Here is a 19,426-nt window from a genome sequence, read left to right on the forward strand (position 1 = left end):
TTATACCAAGGCCACTTCCAAAAAAAGAAAAAAAAAGAAAAAAGAGGGCACAAAATGAAGTTATGAGCATTTGCGTCTTGATGTTTACAATTACAATTTAAAATTTGGTATTTAGCAGACGCTTTTAGCGACGTACAATAAGTGCATCAATCAGATCCTATTACCTCATAAACAGAGATCACAATACGGCTGTACGTTAATTTACCCTTCATATTACGCTCCTGGAATTAAGTGACAGTGAATGACAAACACAAACACACACAGTTTTTTTCTAATATATATATATAAAGAAAGGGAGGTTAGGCAGTGGGGGACAGGTGGGTTCTGAAGAGGTGGGTTTTCAGTTTCCTGCGTGAGGGAGGGAGGTCATTCCACCACCGTGGAGCAATGGCGGAGAAGAGGCGTGGTCGGGAAGAACAGCTGCCGGGTTCCCGAAGTTAGGGGACCGTCAGTTGACCAGAGGTTGTAGAGCGGAGGGTTCTAGTAGGGGTATAAGGAGTTATCAGGGACTGAAGGTATGATGGGGTGGAGCCTCTTGTGGCCTGGTAGGCCAGCACCAGTGTCTTGAACCGGATGCAGGCTGCTACCGGAAGCTAGTGGAGTGCAGTAAGGAGTGGAGTGACATGAGAGTGCTTTGGGAGGTTGAATACCAGGTGTGCAGCGGCATTCTGAACAAGCTGGAGTGGCCTGATGGCGCAGGTCAGCAAGCCAGCCAGTAATACGTTAAATAATACGCAGGCGCAGAGATGGTTTTCGGTCTTAGTCTTCTTTATTGAAGTCAGGCTCAGATGATAATGCAGGGAAAACAGGAGTGGAGAGGAGAGAAGAGGAGACTCTCCTGTACACACACACACACGTGCGCGCGCTCTCTGGGTCTTGATGTTACAGACTGAGTCAAGATGGTTTAAATCATATGGACATGAGCGTATGGGATGCATAGGTGTTGTACATGCAGGTGAGTATGTGAGCAAGGGTATGAGAGCGTGGGTGTGAGAACATGTGTCTTCCCTGATCTTAACACCACAGAGAACATTCTGTTGTGAATATTATAGACAACATTCTGTTGTGAATATTATAGAGAACATTCTGTTGTGAATATTATAGAGAACATTCTGCTGCGCCCCACAGGTAATAGTTGGAACGAAAAATTAAAATACAGTTTGACTTTTGGTCGAAATATTTTTGCAGTATGTTTGACGTCATAGACAGTTACTCAGCTACACATTTCATTACTTTTTCACAAACTGGAGATGAGACTGGATGCATTTGCAGACAAACTTAATTTATTTAAACAGATCCACCATGGAAATACAGGGACTACAAATCCAGGTGCCCAAACTAATAGAATAATTAATTGATTTGGAATGAGGAAAACAAGGCAGTGATTTTACAACCAGGTGTGTTACATACTTTCACAACAGTGAAAATTTTGCCATGGCCTAACTGTCCTGTTGTCGGCTGAGTGGAAATGAATTAAAAGTCGAGAGGACTGAATTAACCTTAAACATACTCCATGGACATGTGCCAGATCAATGTAATATTCCACACAGGGCTAACTGAGTTACTAACTGATTAAGGAATTAAACGATCATCTTGCCTGAGACCAAAAAGGGAGGCACCTTGGACCCATGGTTGGAGCCCTCAGAAAGTGTACCCAAAGCTAAGTGATCCAGTGAAAATGAAACTATGCTGTGATTGATTTGGGGCTTTTTTGGTGGAATGAATTTAGAATGACAATCATAGCTAAAGCCCTGACAGCTATGAGGTGGGGAGTAACAAAAAATAAATGATGGAAAACAGTTGGTGAAAAAAAAAGTGACTTAAAAATAAAAACGTATGTGAAATTCAAAAATGACTTGATAAACTGTAGATTTGATTAAATATGAGCCATGGGTTAAAATTCATCTCCATTTTCTGATGCCCATCATTTATTATTCATACCACAAAATTATCATTATCCTTCAAGATCACATATCATTATCAAATATTCTTTGATAAAAAGGAAGGTGATGAAACTGGATGTGACCTGAAGACTGTGAAGTGATATCAAGTGATTTGATCTCTTCAAAAGGAATCTCATTCAGACAATTTTTCATTTAGAGTAGGAATTTCTGTTACCTCAGCATCATTTATCATTCACCATATACTTTTTTTTTAAATTTCCGTTTTATTTACTGTTTAACACAAGTCTTTTTTATTATCATTATTATTATTATTATTATTATTCTGCCTCCCTAAGATTAATATCAGTTAAAAGGTTCTGCCCACTTGTGCTTGGAGAATCATTTTTATAAATTCCATTTTTACTTCACATGTTTTTGCACCAACTCTGTTTTCATCAATTATTTTTCATGACTTCCACACCTCATAGGACATCAAGTTGCCTCACCTGAACTAAGATAATGTTGTTTTTTTCTGTCTTGTAGCTGCTTTCACTAGTGCTTGCCGAGACTAGACCCCTGTGTTCTACACAGCATAAATTAAGGAGACAGTTTATGTAAAGAAACAATGACACACAGCCTGAATGATGTTTGCTCAACATTTTTACTAATGGGTGGGTGATGTAAAGGGGGTGGGGTGTGTGTTAAGGGGGTAGGGGTGGCAGACCAGGCCCTCTCATATATATAGAACTGTGTGCGGTGCATTTGGGGAGTGTATCATCAAGGTGCATCCATCAAGAGGCAAATATGCGTGCTGTTGAGCTCTTCTGCCTGACCTTTTGGTGTCTTTGCGCCCTGTCGTGGGCACGCCAGCCATGTCGTAAGTTTTGCTCTTTGATAATGTGCAGTTCTGCGTAGCTTGTGACCATCGTCCTCATTGAAACAGAGGTCCCGTGCAACTGTGAAATGTGGGAATGCTGCAGTTTTGTGGTCACGTTCTGTGACAGTGCAGACAAAAAGAGCATACAGTTTTATTTATTTATTTAGCAATTCTTCCATAGAGCTTATCCACTGTTGTTTGATAGCAGTTTTTCCACAGAAAGCCTGTATTTGTTTCTGTAAAGTATTTGTTTTTCCAACCTTGCTACGGTTCTGAAAGAGCTTATGTTAAGTTCATGAATTAACTTAACCCCCCCCCCCTTTTTTTTCTTTCACCAGAGGCACCCCCTATGACAAGTGGAGAGCTAAGTGTGGTCAGTGTAATAAGTGTTTATTTTATTTAGTGAAAAGTGAAATTTAATTATAAATGTGTGAAAATCTTCGCTTCTCTTCATTCTGTAACTAATAAATGTTATAGAAAAAGTGTGTAAGTTTTGAAGTATTGTTAGAACAGAGTGATAATCAGTTAAAAAATAAAAATAAATTTAAAAAATCCATCTCTGTCTTCTTCTTCATTCAGACTGGCTTAGGCAGTGCAAGCAGTATTTCTGGAGACTTCAGTTATGACTCTCAAGGAAAAAAGTTTCGTTTTGTGGAGAAGTGGTCCTCAAATAATGCCTCTCATGAAAAAGCGGACTGGCTCCTGTTTTTTGAGGAGGTAACACACACACACACACAGTGAGAGAGAGAGAGAGAGAGAGAGAGAGAGAGAGAGAGAGAGAGAGAGAGAGAGAGAGAGAGAGGGAGAGAGAGAGAATGTCTAAAATTTCCTCTACTTATTCATTTCTTTGCTTGGCTGCTAAACAATTTTCGAGAATCTTTTCTGCATTTCCTGTTTAATCCACCCTCTCTCTCAACAGGGTGTTTTCTATAAGATAGACAGTGAAAACCAGGGCTGTAAGAAAATGGTGCTCCACTCACGTAAACACCCCATGGAGCTGCCCCCTGATGCCAACCATCTGGCCGAGATGTATGTGGGCAGCCAGTCCATCCCAGAGCAGGGCCTTCGGCTGCGGATATGGCTGGGAAAGTTTCCAGAGCTTAATGGTGCGTCAGCCATATCAGACATTTACAAAAATGAAGCCAGAATAAAATGCTGTAGGTTGTCAAATGAATTAACCTTACGCATTCTTCTGAACATTTGTTGGACTTAGTGGTAACTAAAAACATGATATTTGTAAAATAGATTTCGACCTTAAACCAATTTATTCTTGGTGGATTTTAAGGTTTTTTTTTTTCCAGAAATCAAAGTTCTCTGAAGAATGGAGAGGAGGCATAGAAATTTGTTTGGTGCATGCTTAGACATGATATTCTCAAGGAGCTCCTTCTGTTTACCTTGCTGTTACAGCCCTGTGATAAATCTTGGTACCCTTAAACCTCGAGGCATGAATATTCACACACTCCCAAATTCCTTTGACTGGAAAGATAAGACCCAGAACTCTCACAACATGTTAGTTATGTAAGTTACACAAGATTCACAGAAAGTACTTGTTTACATGCCAAATGGCTATTTGTCTTCATGCAGATAACAGTAGATTTTAAAAAAAAGTGAAAAGGAGTCTGGGCCAGAGTCTGAGGATCAGGAAAGTGATTTAATTTTCACAAAAAGAGTGATTTTTTGTTTCAAACTGATTAGGAATATTTTCTGTCTTCTGTGTGATTCAGTCAATTATGCCATCTCTACCACTTCTTGCGGATGTCTGACTGCGAGCGGCATACTCTACATTGAAAAGACAGCTCTTATACTGAGGTAGACCATTCTACTAAAACCAGTCTTTTTAAACCCTAACCCTGACCCTAACCCTAACCTTAACCCTACTCTTACTTATTTATCAGGCAAATTTCTGGGGTGGTGAGCAACCAACTACCCTCACTGTATTAATTCAAACGGCATAGTCGCCAGTCATTGAATGTTGTCTGCTGAGTTCTTCCTGGAACATGGCACACAATTTCACTACTGGCCCAGCTTCCCAGCAATAAAATCTTACCAAACAAGTACATTCATCAACCACATTTTGGCAGAACACCTTTTAACTTTAAGTCTGATTCCAACACTTTTTAAATGATAATCTAAAGGTGACCTGAACTATTTTGTTGTAATTGTCTTTGTGTTTTTTGGTATTTCTCACTAAGATTAATACCATTTTGCTCAACAAAAACAGACCCCTCAGCTTCTGTGCCTCTGTATTTCAGTTTCCTGAACGTTGAGACTGAAGTGAAAGACCCTCATGTCTTTGTCCCTCCATCTTACTGTGATGGTGTGGCTTTGGAGGACTCCGGAGATGAGAAGAATAGCTTCTTCAGCCTTTTCGAGTAAAATGGAGGGAGTCAAGAGCACCATGAACATGAAATAAATAAAAGCATCAAAAACACAATTACTTTATGCATTCTGCTCTCTTTCATCAAAAACACAATTACTTTATGCATTCTGCTCTCTTTCAATGAAATCTGTCATTTTGAACACTGTCCTTTTGCTTGCTTAACATGTTTGTCATTTGTTTATATTTCTTTATCTCATCTTTTTTTTTTACCTCAGTAAATACTACAAACATTAAATTGTGCCCATCGTTTGCTTCAGTGCCGTTCTCTCATCAAAACAAGTCTGAATATGGAATGAACTGTTCAGACAGGGTTGCTGAGTTCATTTAAATGGGGCACATTGAATGTGGACACACAGGTGTTCGCTCTTCTGCAGTCTCCTTGTATTTGTCAGTTCTGCAAGAGTGACATTTAACTTTTGAATATTTTCAGTGATCAACAAATCCTTTTTGACAACTTCATTAAACAGTAATCTTTTTTGCAGCATGACTATACCAAAGCAAAAATTTTGATCAAATTTTGACTGATTGCAACCATAGACCTAAATTTCACCTCATCCCTACCCTCACCCCCAAAATTTATCTTTCAGGTAGATTTTTTTATCTAGGTAAATTTTTCTTAGAAAATCATAGACACCAGGAATTCCTCATCACCGTACCATTTAACGTTCCAAAACTGTGATCACCTTACATTTACTTTGTGGATATTACATAAAAACATTTTCAATTACCGTTACTATCTATTGGCAATGTTATTTGGATTTATGCATCTATGTCTCCTCTCAGAAATTCGCTTCCAAAAGTTGCAATCCTCCCAAAAATTGAATCAATACAGGCATTTTCTCTTGATTTAGCACCTAAGCAGCAAAAAACTTTTGATTATGAAGCAAAGATGCATGAAGAGATGAGTACGAAATGAACAGTTCCATTGTCTGGTATCATCCTCTTTGCGGCAAAATCGAACTGACTGTTGACCGATAAATTTCACAGATTACAGGTCTGGAAGGAAATGGGATTCCAAATATTCACTTTGTGTGTAACTTTGAGTGTTTTGTCATAACATGAAAACCGAGAGGCATTCACGGAAGACGTATGGAATTGCACTATTTGAGTAAGTTACTGGTGAGATCAGAAATATTTTCAGTATCAAAAAACAAAACAAAAACCAAACAAACAAACAAAAAAACGTTGCGCTAAATGTCTGAAAATGTGTAACTTTGATACATTTTCTTTTGTCCGAAATCGATGCTTTCTTGCATTCTTTTGACGATATGATATTAGCTCATTCGTTTAGTGTCCCTTTGGCACGTCTGTATTTGCCGTTTGTTAACGCATTTACTGCGTAATAAACGGTTCTGTTGCCATCACAAATTACTCTATGGTGGCGAGGACTCTGGGCTGAGGAATAAACGCCAGTTCGTGCATTTAGTCTGTCATGAAAAAACAATATGACAGACGAACATTTGCGCGTTTTTTCACAGGGGCTAGTAACGGGACCAGCTCTTGGGCTGTGACACCCCAAGTAAGAACCGGGAAAAGTCTTAGAAACGCATGACAATTGCACATACACACCCTTTTAAAATATGTCTTTGAAGAAATATGGTTTTCTTTCTGTCAGTCAGGGCTGCCTCGTTTTCTGTCGAAACTGTCCTGCGACAAAGTGGAGACAAACACAAAAAATGTAACCGTTTCTGACCGACTTGCTTCCCTGTTGTTAATCGACAATTGTTCTTGAGTCCACAGTCTGGCAGAGTAGGATGCCATTGTCATTGATTGGTTAATACATAAATACACTCCTCCCCCCGGAACTAACGGTGCACTTGCTACATTACAATAATCGGAATTCTCTATCAGAAAAGCGACAATAATGGCAATTGCTCACGTTGCGACAGAATATGTTTTCTCTGATTTTTTATTGAAAGAACCGAGTGAATCGAAATACAAAGGCGTGCGGCTTGAACTAGCTGTGGATAAACTGGTCACATTTATTGCCGTCGGACTTCCATTGTTACTTATCTCACTTGCATTTGCCCAGGAGGTGTCTGTTGGTAAGTATAGTCCTTGCTATTTGTGTTATTCAACAAATATAGTAAAAACGTATTAAAGGGACAAAGGACCATCCCTTTTAAAGGTGGCTTAATGTTCGATCATTTCCGCCATACCCAGAGGATGGGGTTATACATTTGTTCGTTCTGAATTATTATAATAACTTGAACAGTTTTAGAGTAAGGTCTTTGTAACGACAAAGTTCCGCTTTGTTTACTTTACAGTGATATTCTGTGGTCGTGGTACCATATATGAACTGATTCTGTAATTGGACACTCATTCTTTGTGGTGGTGGGGCCATTGGGCTGCTCTGTTTCCTGCGCTTCATTGTCCGTTTAGGCTCGAGTGGGTTGTAGGAGCATACTGTGGCCTAATGTGCAAGCTGTTGTCAACACAAGATTAACTGCTTATGCCTAAGCAACCCGCAATAAACACGCAAAACGTAATAACGGGCTAGCTTGCGCGCCACCGCCCCAAGTAGGCTGCACTGAGCGACACGATCACACTCCGCGCTCACGGTATTGAGAAATGACATCATAAATAAACAACTTATTTATCTAAATAGGCGTTTGTCCTCATTCTAGAAAGTTCAAACAGTGAGCGTCCACTTCTTTGGGGGACATTTATAAGAATGTTCACATTTATTTCGAAGGTTGTAATGCTTTGCGCCCGACAACTTGCATTTCAGAAGTCAGCGTAGCAACAAGATCAGGCACAGGGATTTGGAGTGTTAGGTTAACTGAATGACTGAGGTGAACTAAAGCATATATTAGACTTTTATTTTAAACTAAGGACAGAAAGAAAAAATAAGGACAATACTGCCGCATTTATCTATCTATCTATCTATCTATCTATCTATCTATCTATCTATCTATCTATCTGTCAGTCTGTCTGTCTGTCTGTCTGTCTATGTCACATCCACTTCGCGTCCAAAACAGCCTGAACTTTTCAGACAATGGATTTTAGGGGGTGTTAGGGAAGAAACATTCATCCTGTTTTGTATTTTGTGGGCATGTAAACCCCTTTGAGACTTTATTTAAACAGTGATATTGGGCTCTAAATAAACTTGAAACTTGAACTTGAAACATTCCACAGGGACGGAATCAGGGAGTTGTATAAAGTTGGACGGTGGCACGTTCATACGTAAACAGTCTGTTCTGTCACATCACAGTAATGCTTTTTTATTTGTTTTTTTTTTAAGTCTAGTCAGAGAAGTGTGCAGCCCACTCGAGTAAAGTGAACTCACCGTCATATTCCTGAAACTAATCTGTGACAATGCAGGTTCAGTAACACTGTAAATGATCTGAATGAAATTATCCATGTAAGGAAGAGTAAAACTGTAGCTGTGAAAGGATTAACATCAGTGTACCGATATAGTGCAGCGTCCTCAGTGTCGCTGCATTTTGCCTGGAAGCAATCAGCTTTTTGTCGACGACAACTCTGAAGTTGTTAGTGTTGTGGGAGGTGCTATACACACTTTGTGATTCAATAAGAGAAGAATAGGAGGCGCATTACTGGTCCCTCGAAGGGACATTGGTGGAGCCATGTGCTGCAGGTAGATCAGGTGTATCTCTCACTGTGTGAGGAGATTTGAGTGAATACAAGAGGAACAGTCTGTGTAGAGTAGACAGTCTTCAGGCTAGACTGAAATATAGATATAGTTGTTCTATAGAAGTGGGATGACATTTAGGTAAGTACAGGTGAAGCTGGTGTTTATGAAGGTGATCAGAAAGGGGAGAATAGAGCTGGAGATTATTAATTATTATGCGGTGCAAGCAAGATGCAAATAAAAGTCATGAAATATGGGGCTTTGTTGTGTGTTTGTCTACAGCTTAGCTGACACCTGCTTTCCCTCAAATCATTTTTTTTATCTTTCGCTATAGGTAAATCAGTGCTCGTTTTGCAAAGCCAGAGGAGTGCATATCCCTAACGAAACAGTCTTTTAGTTTTGCATGTGCTTCTTTGTTGTAGGAACACAGATCAGTTGTTTTGCCCCAACTAACTTCTCGTGGAGACAGGCGGCGTATGTGGACTCATTCTGCTGGGCGGCTGTGCAGAAACAGCCAACAGAGCCAGACAACAGACCCCTCTGGCTCCATAAGGTATTACACTATGTTTTTTAAAAGACACCACTGATAAAGTGCACACACACTGACAATGATCATCTTCATCCAGATCAGTGCAAAGAAAGGAGTAAAAATCAGTGCAAACAAAGGAATACTGGAATACTGGAATTAGATTTCTTCTTTTTCCCTTGCTTTGCTGCTCTTCAGTTGCTGAAGAGTTTTTGAAGCTGCCTGAAAATTCCAGAAATCTTACAGGGTAGTGGGGTGCACCTTCTCAATTCACAGTTCCTCTTTGTTGTGTGATTTTATGGCTGGGTAGCACTTTTCACTTTTTTTGTGTGACATAGAGATTTCCTTTGATTTAGCAACACTCTCAAGAAATATACTTGAATCAAAACGTGTCTAGGGTTGAAAATATTTGAATCCACCCAATTTTGGGTGCTTCCTTAGTATGACAGGCTAAACTATTTTAATAATTCTCTCTCTCTCTCTCTCTCTCTCTCTCTCTGTCTCTCTCTCTCTCTCTCTCTCTCTCTCTCTCTCTCTCTCACTCTTTCTCTCTCCCTATCTCGCTCTTTGTTCTTCTTGCTCTCTCTCTCTCTCTCTCTCTCTCTCTCTCTGTCTCTCTCTCTCTGTCTCTCTCTCTCTGTCTCTCTGCAGTTCTTTCCGTATATTCTGCTCTTAGTGGCTATTCTCATGTACATCCCTGCTGTTTTTTGGCGCTTTACTGCGGCTCCTCTTCTCTCCTCTGACCTGAACTTTATTATGGAGGAGTTGGATCGCTGTTATAACCGTGCCATCCGTCTGGCTAAGAGCTTAGCATCCAGCCTGGACCCCAAAGACTCATCAGAGGATCCCCACAGGTAATCACAGGACTGTCTCACTCACTCTCCAAACATTATTCACAATGAAACGTGGAGATTCAAATGACTTACCATAAATCACAAAATCAAATCAATATTCAAATTCCACATTGCTTACCGAAATGTTTTTTTCCCCCTTTGTTTGTTTGTTTGTTTTTAATGCAATTTTTATTCCGAGTATTAGTATTAATATTAGAATATTGGTACTTGTATGTTATGAGTGACTGCTTGTATAACTTGTTCGCTCATCATTGGTTTAGAGTTGAAATCCTTCATTAATTCTGTAATCCATGGGTCATCCAGGTCATCCCCTGTTATTCTGATTTTTTTTATTCAGGTGAAAACTTATGTTTGATGTTTATTCATTCAGAGAGTACCATGGGGACATTTTAGATTCAGACAGTGCAGTGTTATCCACTGGGACTGTCTCCCTATTGTCCATAAGTACATCAGCCAGCACTGCCGGAGGTTTTTGATGTTTGGGGGTTTCTCCATCTCTTTAACTCTTTCAAGTGCACTGGAGCTGACGGAGGGCTGCTTCAAGTACCCTCTAGTGGAGCAGTATCTGCAGACCAAGCATTTTTCTCGTGGTTTGGTGCTGAAATACTTGCTCTGTCGTGGCTTGACTCTGCTCACGCTGCTGCTGGCTTGCCTGTACCTGGCGTACTATGTGCGTCTGGCTTCTCTGAGCGACGAGTTCTCCTGCGACATGCGCACGGGGGTCCTGCTGAACCGCAGCGACGTCCCCGAGGCCGTGCAGTGCAAGCTGGTGGCTGTGGGTGTGTTCCGACTGCTCAGCTACATTAACCTGGTCGTGTACCTGCTGCTGGTGCCCGTCGTCGTGTATGCTGCGCTGGCGCCCACGCGACAGAACTCCCGTTTCCTTCGACCCTACATGATCTTGCCCGGCTTTGGTGTCCTGGACTTGACCACGGGCTTGTACGATGACCTCAGTGTTTACTTGCTCTTCCTGAAGGAGAATCTGAGCGAGCTCAAATCTTACAAGTGCCTGCAGGTAGGAGTGACTCTGTGTTGTATGGGTGTGTGTGTGTACTGTGTTTGTTTTTGTGTTGACCTGTTTATATGTATGTGTTTGTTTATGTGTCTACCTGTTTGTGTGTACCTGTTTGTTTATGTGTCTACCTGTTTGTGATGATGTTCCATTTCTCATAGGTGTTGGAGTTACTGCGGGAGCGAGGGGGAGAGGCTTTTGACACCATGTGTTTGCTGAGGACACTGGGCCAGGTTAAGACAGAGGTGGTAGATGGAAAACCAGCATCTGTTATTAAGGGCAACAAACAACCAGTAAAGACAGGAGAGGAGGATAATGCTTCTGAGCTTAAAGGTGAGTGTCACGGTTTGTAATAGTCAGAATGAATGAGACAAATGGAATGGCCTCTTGGTAAATGCTGTTATATGGTGGCAAACAGAGTGCAGAAAAGTAATGAAAGTAGTGTATTAGCAGGTCCTTAGGCTAATGTCTGGGTTACTTGCTTTTCTAGATGTCTCTACAGTGCTGCTAGAAGATGAAAAACAGAAGGATAAACCGTGCAGTTGTGGGAAGAACGTGCGACAGAGGGTGGTTTGAACAGAGTTGCTCACCATTCTTCAGCATGTTAGAGTGTGAGGCAAAGAACAAACAAGCCAGCCATATGTGAAACACAAAGAGAGAGAGAGGGAGAGAAGTGTGTGTGTGTGTGTGTGTGTGTGTGTGTGTGTGCATATGTTGTGTAAACGCTTGATCTTCTACACAAAGTCTTTAGGTTTGGTCACACATTCTCGTAATCATATATGTGAAGGTACCTATCTGTGACAATACTGGGGGTTTGTGAGGATCTTAATTATGTGCTCGAAGTAAAAGCTGCACGAAGGACAATATTTTATCGGCTACAATGTGAAACTCCACTGGGAGTCTCTGTGGGTGCATGTGTGTGTGTGTGTTTGTGTGTGTTGAAGGAGAAATGTTCAAATGTTAAGCTGAAGTTGAATGTTTACCAGGTTTCATAATGGCATGAGTTGAAGTGTGGCTATGTGTGATGATGACGATAATGATGACTTAATATGAATATTGAAGTGCATTGCATGTGTGTATATGACTAAGCAAGACAATGGTAACTGTCTGGGAATCTATTAAAAACAAGATATATTCTTTTTATATGTTGACACACTGTATCAATGCTTCAAGACAAGAGTCCAATGAAATATTTTGTCTTTCTTTCACACTCAATATTGTTTCTGTTTAAGTACTAGTACTTAACTATACCAGTGCGTCAGGGACGATTGTAGTTGCAGCTGTGGTCTAAGGGTTAGAGGCCTGGGCTTGTGACTAGAGAGTTGCTGGTTTGCTTCCCAGGACCAACATCCATGGCTGTGTGCCCTTGAGCAAGGCACTTAACCCCAGTGCTCCCCAGGTGCAAGGAAAGCTGCCCGCTCCTGTGTCTGGTGCGTGTGTTCACTACTGGTGTGTTGGATGGGTTAAATGCAGAGGACAAGCTCACTGTTCACAGTGTGTGCAATCACAGACATTTACATGCTGTAGATACTCAACTGACACAGATACTCAACTTTTTTCATGTCTGATACCTTTAGTTCACATGGGCATGGAGATTAGGACATCTTTTCTTTTCTTTTTTCTTTTTTCTTTCCTTTTCTTTTTTTTTTTTTTTTAACTTAGGGCTTCTCTAAGCAGTGACATGGTCCACCACTGGTCAGAGTTTTTCTAAATCACCACTCACTGACTCTCATATCATCCTCTTACCTGGAAATGATGTAAGTCAGTCTAGCCTGGAAAGCTTACTATCAGTCCGTTTGCCTTGGAAAAATCAAAAACTGTTCTTACTGTAAGACCACTGATGTGAATAACCTCTGTGAATGAAATTAGCTTCAGTTAAACATCATTTTTTATAGGAGTGTTTCTACTCATGACTTGATAATGTTACCAGTGTTAATATGCTGAATGTGCAGAGTGATGTAGCAGATGTTTTTGTTTGTTTATTTGTCTTTGTTTTGTTTTTTTTTTCAAACTCTTGACAGGGGAGAGGCATTTCATAAAAGAATATTAATATTATTGAAATTTTGTTACTGTTAATGTATGTCTTAAATGCTGAATTTTTATTAGGTTTTAAAGCCTGTTTGAAATAAGCCATAGCCATTGTTTATATGTGCAGTTCTACAGTGTACTTAAAAAATAAAAGATATTCTTTGGTTTGTACAAAATCCCATTTGGTTTGGCTCTACGGGTAATACACAACGTACATGTATATTTTGGTTTTATATCAGTTTATTCAACATTCTTCAAAGGCTAACCATCCACACACAGTTGTTTTAAGTGTAATTTTAAGATTAAGAAAAGTGCTTTTGGGAAAACAAAGACAGATTGATTAGTTAAGACTGCAGAAATGGGTAAAAGAGATTCTAGTTTTATAAGTTAAAACTGAACATCTTTTAAAAATAAGAGACTTATTTATACTCATAAGAGACATTCATTTAAAACAGATGTCTGGGGCTTTGCATTCTTTTTTTCTTAAAGCATTTCCCTGGTGAACAATATGCATGAAATAAAAAGAGGAACCTAACAGAATAAACACAGAACAAAATATTTGGTTCTATTCTATTCTATTCTATTCTATTCTATTCTATTCTATTCTATTCTATTCTAATCTGGACATATGAAGCCATCAGAGTGAAATGGCTGCTGAGGCTCATGACCAAGCACTAGCGCATATTCTGTATCAGGATATTTCTGAAATATCTAGAAAAATTGATCTAAACAGCTGTATACACACACGTACAGTGTCATCACAAATTCATTAACAGGAAAACATGACGGGAAGTCTGGCCCAGAGGCTTGTGTGTAAAATGATACACCACAGGAAAAACAGTGAAATCACTATGTTTCTTTAGAGGTCGTTTATCAGATGTTTTAAGTAAAAGGGACATTGAAATTAAATGCCGATTTTTACATTCACCGATGATAAAATGGTGCCTTAGGGGTGCACTCCTGAACACACACACATACCCACACACACATATACATATATTTGTGTGTGTGTGTGTGTGTGTGTGTGTGTGTGTGTGTGACTTCTAACTAAGAATATCTGATGGTATTCCAAAATTATTGTGTCTGAATGCAGAAAGGCCACAAAAATCAGAGTAGCTGCAGGAAATGTTTCAGAAATGTCATTATACATATAAATACACATGTGCAAGGATTTGTGGATTCTGAGAGGTAATGTCCTCAAAATCAAATTTTGTGTTTGATTTCAGTCCTGTGCCCATTGTCATCTTGTCACCATATCACATTTAGTTTAACAGATACATCATTTTATCCTTTTACTTATCTATGAATGAGGCCCATCTGTCTGGGATATTGCTGCTTATTAACCTGTGGCTGTGTCATAGTCAGCAGCTCTCCTTTCATATATTGGTCTCATGACTTTGGCCAAGAGAGAAAGTAAATCCAGTCACACAAATAACATGTTCTCTATAAGTGAGTTAATACTTCCAGGCCGTTATTAATTCACATTTTAACACCCTCTTTACCCTGTAGTTTTACAGCTTCATCACTCAACTGTCTGTCTTAGCACATGGTTATGGCGGCTTGCATTTTGCTCAAGGTATGATATCCTTAATAAACATTTGAGAAACGCACAAATTCATACATATTCACAGCAATGGTAAAACTTGGGTTAAGCTGGGTTAAAACTTGGGTTAAAACTTGGGCAAGTTTCAAAATAAACATTTGAGGGAAAAGACACTCTTTATCTGTTTGTTAAGTAAATAAAATAATTACTAAATTATCTTTAGTCTACTTTTAGTTTTTGTTTCTCTCTATCTCTCTATCTCTCTCTCTCTCTCTCTCTCTCACACTTTTTCTCTCTCTCTGTGTGTGTGTGTGTGTGAGAGAGAGAGAGAGAGAGAGAGAGAGAAAGAATCAGCTGGAGTTTTGTTGGGGGTTTGATATATAATTTTTGTCAACGTCAGTGTTTGAATAACCAGTGTGGAAGTTGCTTTTGAAAGATGCTTTCAGCTCTCAGATATTGACTGGTGGTGTTTTAGTGGCTAATGAAAGAGATAAAAGACAAAAGCCATGGAAGATTACTGGGATAAATTCATTTAGACAGACAGAGTGAGCGAGAGAGAGAAAGAGAGACAGAGAGAGAAAGGGAGGGGTGTCATTAGCTATCACTTTGTTATAGTTCATCTAAGAATGACTCAGGATTTTCTGTAATGTTTGAGAGATGGATGGAAAATTCAGAATAGATGGGTAGACATAAGAGGTAAGGGTCTCATGGGAAAAAAACAAGCTGCTAAGTTTGAGCCTCAATGCTGTTGATGGATTCAAAGTCAGGGCTAATAACAGTCTCGCTGGGAGCACACAGGTTGGCGTTTAAAAAAAAAAATACGAGGATTGCACTGCCAAGGATAAACATTTAAACATTTTATCTATGTTTGTTCTCTAGCATTATCATTTCTCGGTACTCACAAAAGTACTTGCTGTAATTTGGATGATTACAACATTCAGCAAGCTTTCTGATAACCAGAATTACAGAATTGTCAACTGATAATGTAGTCCAAAGAGTGCCTGTACAAAATATACAAAATGTTCAGCCAACTGAATAAAAAACAAAATTAAATAAAAGACATTCTTCAGTAAACAGAATGGTCCTGAGTGTTTATGGTTGTTCAGTCCTCAGAAAACTTAGCTGACATCCATAAATTTGGGATGATATTTAACTGCACAATGCCGTCTGAGTCAGGTCAGCATGCACACACATGCCTCCTGACAGAGGGATTCTACACTCTCAAGAATCATTTCTTTTTTTGGAGTTATTTACTTTTCAGCAGCATTTGGTTGACCGGGTTTGACAGAGGCTGTAGTGTGCTTTCTTCCCTCCTACACCCCCCCCCCCCCATCTTAAAATGGAATAGATACATTAAGGACTTTTTCCTCAAAGTTAGGATGGCACCTAACTGACACACGTCAAAATCATGCATCTCGAAGCTGTGTTTGCGTCAGATATCTCACAATCTTACATTAGGAGTAGGAACAATCTGGGCGTCACTGACGACTAAAACCACTGCATGGGACATTTAATCTCAAGACCTTCATCAGTCCCATCTGTCATGCACTGCACCTCTCCGTGCCAGAGACAAACATCTATAGTGCTCTCCAGCATGGATAACACTAAGGCACATCTGATCTGGGACCAGTTTGTACTGAGCCAACTCCCAGCTTTAAGAGGGCTTTTTTCAGGTCAAACTGAACCCAAATCAAAGCATAAAGTTAAAATATCTCATTTCAACAAAGCTGGCCCAGTAAAGTGGTAGATAACCTGAGGGGGAGGCCTCTGGCAGACAAGAGAAACAAATTTAGTTTTTTTTCTCATCCTAATTTTCTGCTGCATAAAGTCTTTTCAGAAATATGTACTATGTGTTTAAAAATATGTTTCACATGAAGTCATGAAATTACCTAAAAATGTTACTGACATGATTTCTGAGTCTTATTATCTGCTTGTGTTACAGTCCTTGTATTCATTGTCTGTCTGTCTATCTATCTATCTATCTATCTATCTATCTATCTATCTATCTATCTATCTATCTATCTATCTATCTATCTATCTATCTGTCTGTCTGTCTGTCTGTCTGTCTGTCTGTTTGTCTACTCTTCCTTGCATCCCTCTGTCCATCTATTGATCTCTTTATCCGATGTTATGGTGATTATTCAGGTTACGGTTTGGGTTGATTTAAAAAAAAGCAAAACAAAAGACTGGTGTTGATTTGAAAAAAGACCGGTGTTTGGTTGAAAGACACATGTTCTAAACTGCAAATCCACACTTATTTGTGCTTCTTGGACTTGTGGAAATTGGACAAATGTTTTTGTTTTCTCATAAATGGTCATAAGCGCTGAAAATGCATTGAAATGAATTTTTTAGAGTGAGTGAGCGACAGAGATGAAACTGATCATTGTACACCACTATAACCTGATTGCAGATGGGAACTTTAGAACTTTCGATCAGTCTACATGTAAGCATTTGCTGAGGTAGCCACTGGTGTCAGGAAGCTCCATCTTACTCACTCACGTAAATGTGAATTAGAAAAACAAACACGCTTAATGACGCGTTTGATTGGACCAGCACTTAGCCAATTGATTGTGTTTGCACATGCTGCTCACCTTTTCCGCTGACATGGAGAAAAAAGACCGCAGAACGTCACCTGTGAGAAGTATAAATGGAGGAAAGACCTGTTGTTCGGTCCTAACCACCGCTTCTCTCTTGAGACCTCTTCAACACATCCAGAGACTTCTCCATCCCCATTCAATCGCAACAGGTAAAATAACTTTCTTTTTTTTTTTTTTTTTTTTGCTTTAATAGGTTTAAAAATGCAGACTCATTATGAGCCATTCTGAGCTTCTGAGATTATTTTAGAATCTCAGTGATCATTTCATAATCTCAAAAACCAGACGTTTAGTCCAAGAGCATTTACATTGTTTTGGCTTGTGAAAAGTTGAGGTTGCAGGTTCTGTGACTGATAGAATCGCATGTAGTGCACCAGTGTCTCTGATTAGTTCTTATGGCTGCTGGACCTAGGCTGTGAGGAAATGAATGGTTTTTGTAGTACTCAGTTTCTCTGAGAGACACTGAAGTAAGCAGGTGCATCAATAAAGGTGTGCTCATGAAAAAATATCTTTCAACAATAAGATGTTTCAGGAAATAACATTGTAGGTTTTCCATTCTCATTTTTCCATTCTACATCAAACATTTCAATTATTATCATTATTAATTTTATTTTTACTTTTAATAAGGAAGTATTTACCTTACCATCTATGCATTCTGTTTTCTAAAGCTGTTACTGTCTTATATCAATGTTTCTGCAGTATTTGTTTCAAAATGCTTTAATGAAAATCAAAATAGCCCTCTCTTAGATAACCGTCCTCTCTGACTCTGTCTCAATTCCATATAAATAAAGAACAAATATTCAAAAGACTCAAAATTAATACCAGTAAACATACATAATCCCTTGTCAAACCTTTTCACTAGACCTTTTTACTTAACTTGAACTTTTCAAATATGTAATGCAAAGTTACACATATCACATGGATCTAATCCCAAGCTGTGTACTGTATGTCTCTCTGGAATGCTTTGTTTCTGGTGTTTTCTGCAGGGTGACCATGGCAGTGTGGCTGCAGGCTGGAGCTTTGCTTTTCCTTCTGGCTCTGTCATCCGCAGGGGCCGATGCTGCTGCCCCCCAACACCTGTGTGGCTCTCACCTGGTCGACGCCCTCTACCTAGTCTGTGGCCCCACAGGCTTCTTCTACAACCCAAAGAGAGATGTGGACCCACTTCTAGGTAAGCAGGGCTATTTTTTTTGGGGGGGGGGGGTTGAGATGGATAGGTATCTGAAGGAAGATGAATTCTAAAAACCATGGCAATTATTTATTTCTATCAGAGTTGATGCAAGGCCTATGGTGGTCACACACATAAAAGAGAGGAAAGCAAAAAGAATAAGAAAAACCAGTAGAAATCCCAGACTGGCAGGAATCAAAGGAGAGATTCAGACACATTTCAGACTCATGTTTTTTCTGACCCTTGTTTGTTTTTGTTTTTGTTTTTTTTTGTTTTCGTTTTTTTTTGCAGGATTCCTCCCCCCTAAGTCTGGTCAGGAGAACGAGGTGGCTGAGTACCCTTTTAAAGACCACACTGAACTGCTGGTGAAGCGAGGCATTGTGGAGCAGTGCTGTCACAAACCCTGCAGTCTCTTTGACCTTCAAAACTACTGCAATTAGAGCCTCTGCCTTCTGCAACCTGTCAACACCTACAGCCTGCTCACAGCCTGTCACGCTACACAACGAAGTCGCTCATGTGTAAACAAGAAAATGGTACACATTTTTTTTCCAAGAAAATAAAAATTTCATCAGATGAAAACATACTGCCTCTGAATTGTTTCATTTGTTTTGTCTGTGACTGAGGAAAAAAAAAAACACTGTAGAGTCAGCCTGTTTTTTTTCTGGGAAAAAAGTAAAAGGCAAATACTGAGAGAGGGGTAGAGCAGTCATTACTGTTACTGTTTACCATCTGTTCTACTGAACAGATGCTAAACACTTAACACTGTTGTACTGTTCCACTGAAAAAGAAACTTCCAGATACTCCTATGATCCTTAAATAGCCCCAGGGAGACAGTGCTCCATGGCTCAACCATCTATATGTTATCTTTTCAACCATAAACTTAATATTTCAATCTTTAACTCATATCTGAAAATATCAATGAATAAATTGAGTACTAGCTGCCATCCATAATACTTAATACATACATAG

The 19,426-nt window shown here is 39.5% G+C and overlaps 3 protein-coding genes across 3 annotated transcripts; all 3 read left to right on the plus strand.

Annotated features, from left to right (window-relative positions):
- Positions 1-2,667: 2,667 nt before the first annotated feature.
- On the plus strand, positions 2,668-5,194 carry LOC115818032 (ependymin). Its single transcript, XM_030781257.1, has 6 exons — positions 2,668-2,760; positions 3,099-3,133; positions 3,340-3,477; positions 3,680-3,866; positions 4,485-4,569; positions 5,013-5,194. Exons 1-6 carry the CDS (start codon positions 2,688-2,690, stop codon positions 5,134-5,136), a joined length of 642 nt encoding a protein of 213 aa, XP_030637117.1. The 5' UTR covers positions 2,668-2,687; the 3' UTR covers positions 5,137-5,194.
- Positions 5,195-7,004: 1,810 nt separating this feature from the next.
- On the plus strand, positions 7,005-11,700 carry panx1b (pannexin 1b). The gene is made up of 6 exons (XM_030782794.1): positions 7,005-7,185; positions 9,155-9,285; positions 9,910-10,112; positions 10,626-11,127; positions 11,286-11,457; positions 11,615-11,700. Exons 1-6 carry the CDS (start codon positions 7,005-7,007, stop codon positions 11,698-11,700), a joined length of 1,275 nt encoding a protein of 424 aa, XP_030638654.1.
- A 6,582-nt stretch (positions 11,701-18,282) lies between these two features.
- On the plus strand, positions 18,283-18,897 carry ins (preproinsulin). Its single transcript, XM_030782358.1, has 2 exons — positions 18,283-18,460; positions 18,749-18,897. Exons 1-2 carry the CDS (start codon positions 18,283-18,285, stop codon positions 18,895-18,897), a joined length of 327 nt encoding a protein of 108 aa, XP_030638218.1.
- The last annotated feature ends 529 nt before the right edge of the window (positions 18,898-19,426 follow it).

This window comes from Chanos chanos, chromosome 8, assembly GCF_902362185.1.
Source record: "Chanos chanos chromosome 8, fChaCha1.1, whole genome shotgun sequence".
NCBI classification, from domain to species: Eukaryota; Metazoa; Chordata; class Actinopteri; order Gonorynchiformes; family Chanidae; genus Chanos; species Chanos chanos.

Coding starts and splice junctions, on each gene's coding strand:
- LOC115818032 (XM_030781257.1), top strand. CDS start 2,688: ATGCGTGCTGTTGAGCTCTTCTGCCTGACCTTTTGGTGTCTTTGCGCC. Junction 3,867..4,484: donor AAAGTTTCCAGAGCTTAATG/GTGCGTCAGCCA, acceptor TGTGTGATTCAG/TCAATTATGCCATCTCTACC. Junction 4,570..5,012: donor AAGACAGCTCTTATACTGAG/GTAGACCATTCT, acceptor TCTGTATTTCAG/TTTCCTGAACGTTGAGACTG.
- panx1b (XM_030782794.1), top strand. CDS start 7,005: ATGGCAATTGCTCACGTTGCGACAGAATATGTTTTCTCTGATTTTTTA. Junction 10,113..10,625: donor TCATCAGAGGATCCCCACAG/GTAATCACAGGA, acceptor AACTCTTTCAAG/TGCACTGGAGCTGACGGAGG. Junction 11,458..11,614: donor TAATGCTTCTGAGCTTAAAG/GTGAGTGTCACG, acceptor TTGCTTTTCTAG/ATGTCTCTACAGTGCTGCTA.
- ins (XM_030782358.1), top strand. CDS start 18,283: ATGGCAGTGTGGCTGCAGGCTGGAGCTTTGCTTTTCCTTCTGGCTCTG. Junction 18,461..18,748: donor AGATGTGGACCCACTTCTAG/GTAAGCAGGGCT, acceptor TTTTTTTTGCAG/GATTCCTCCCCCCTAAGTCT.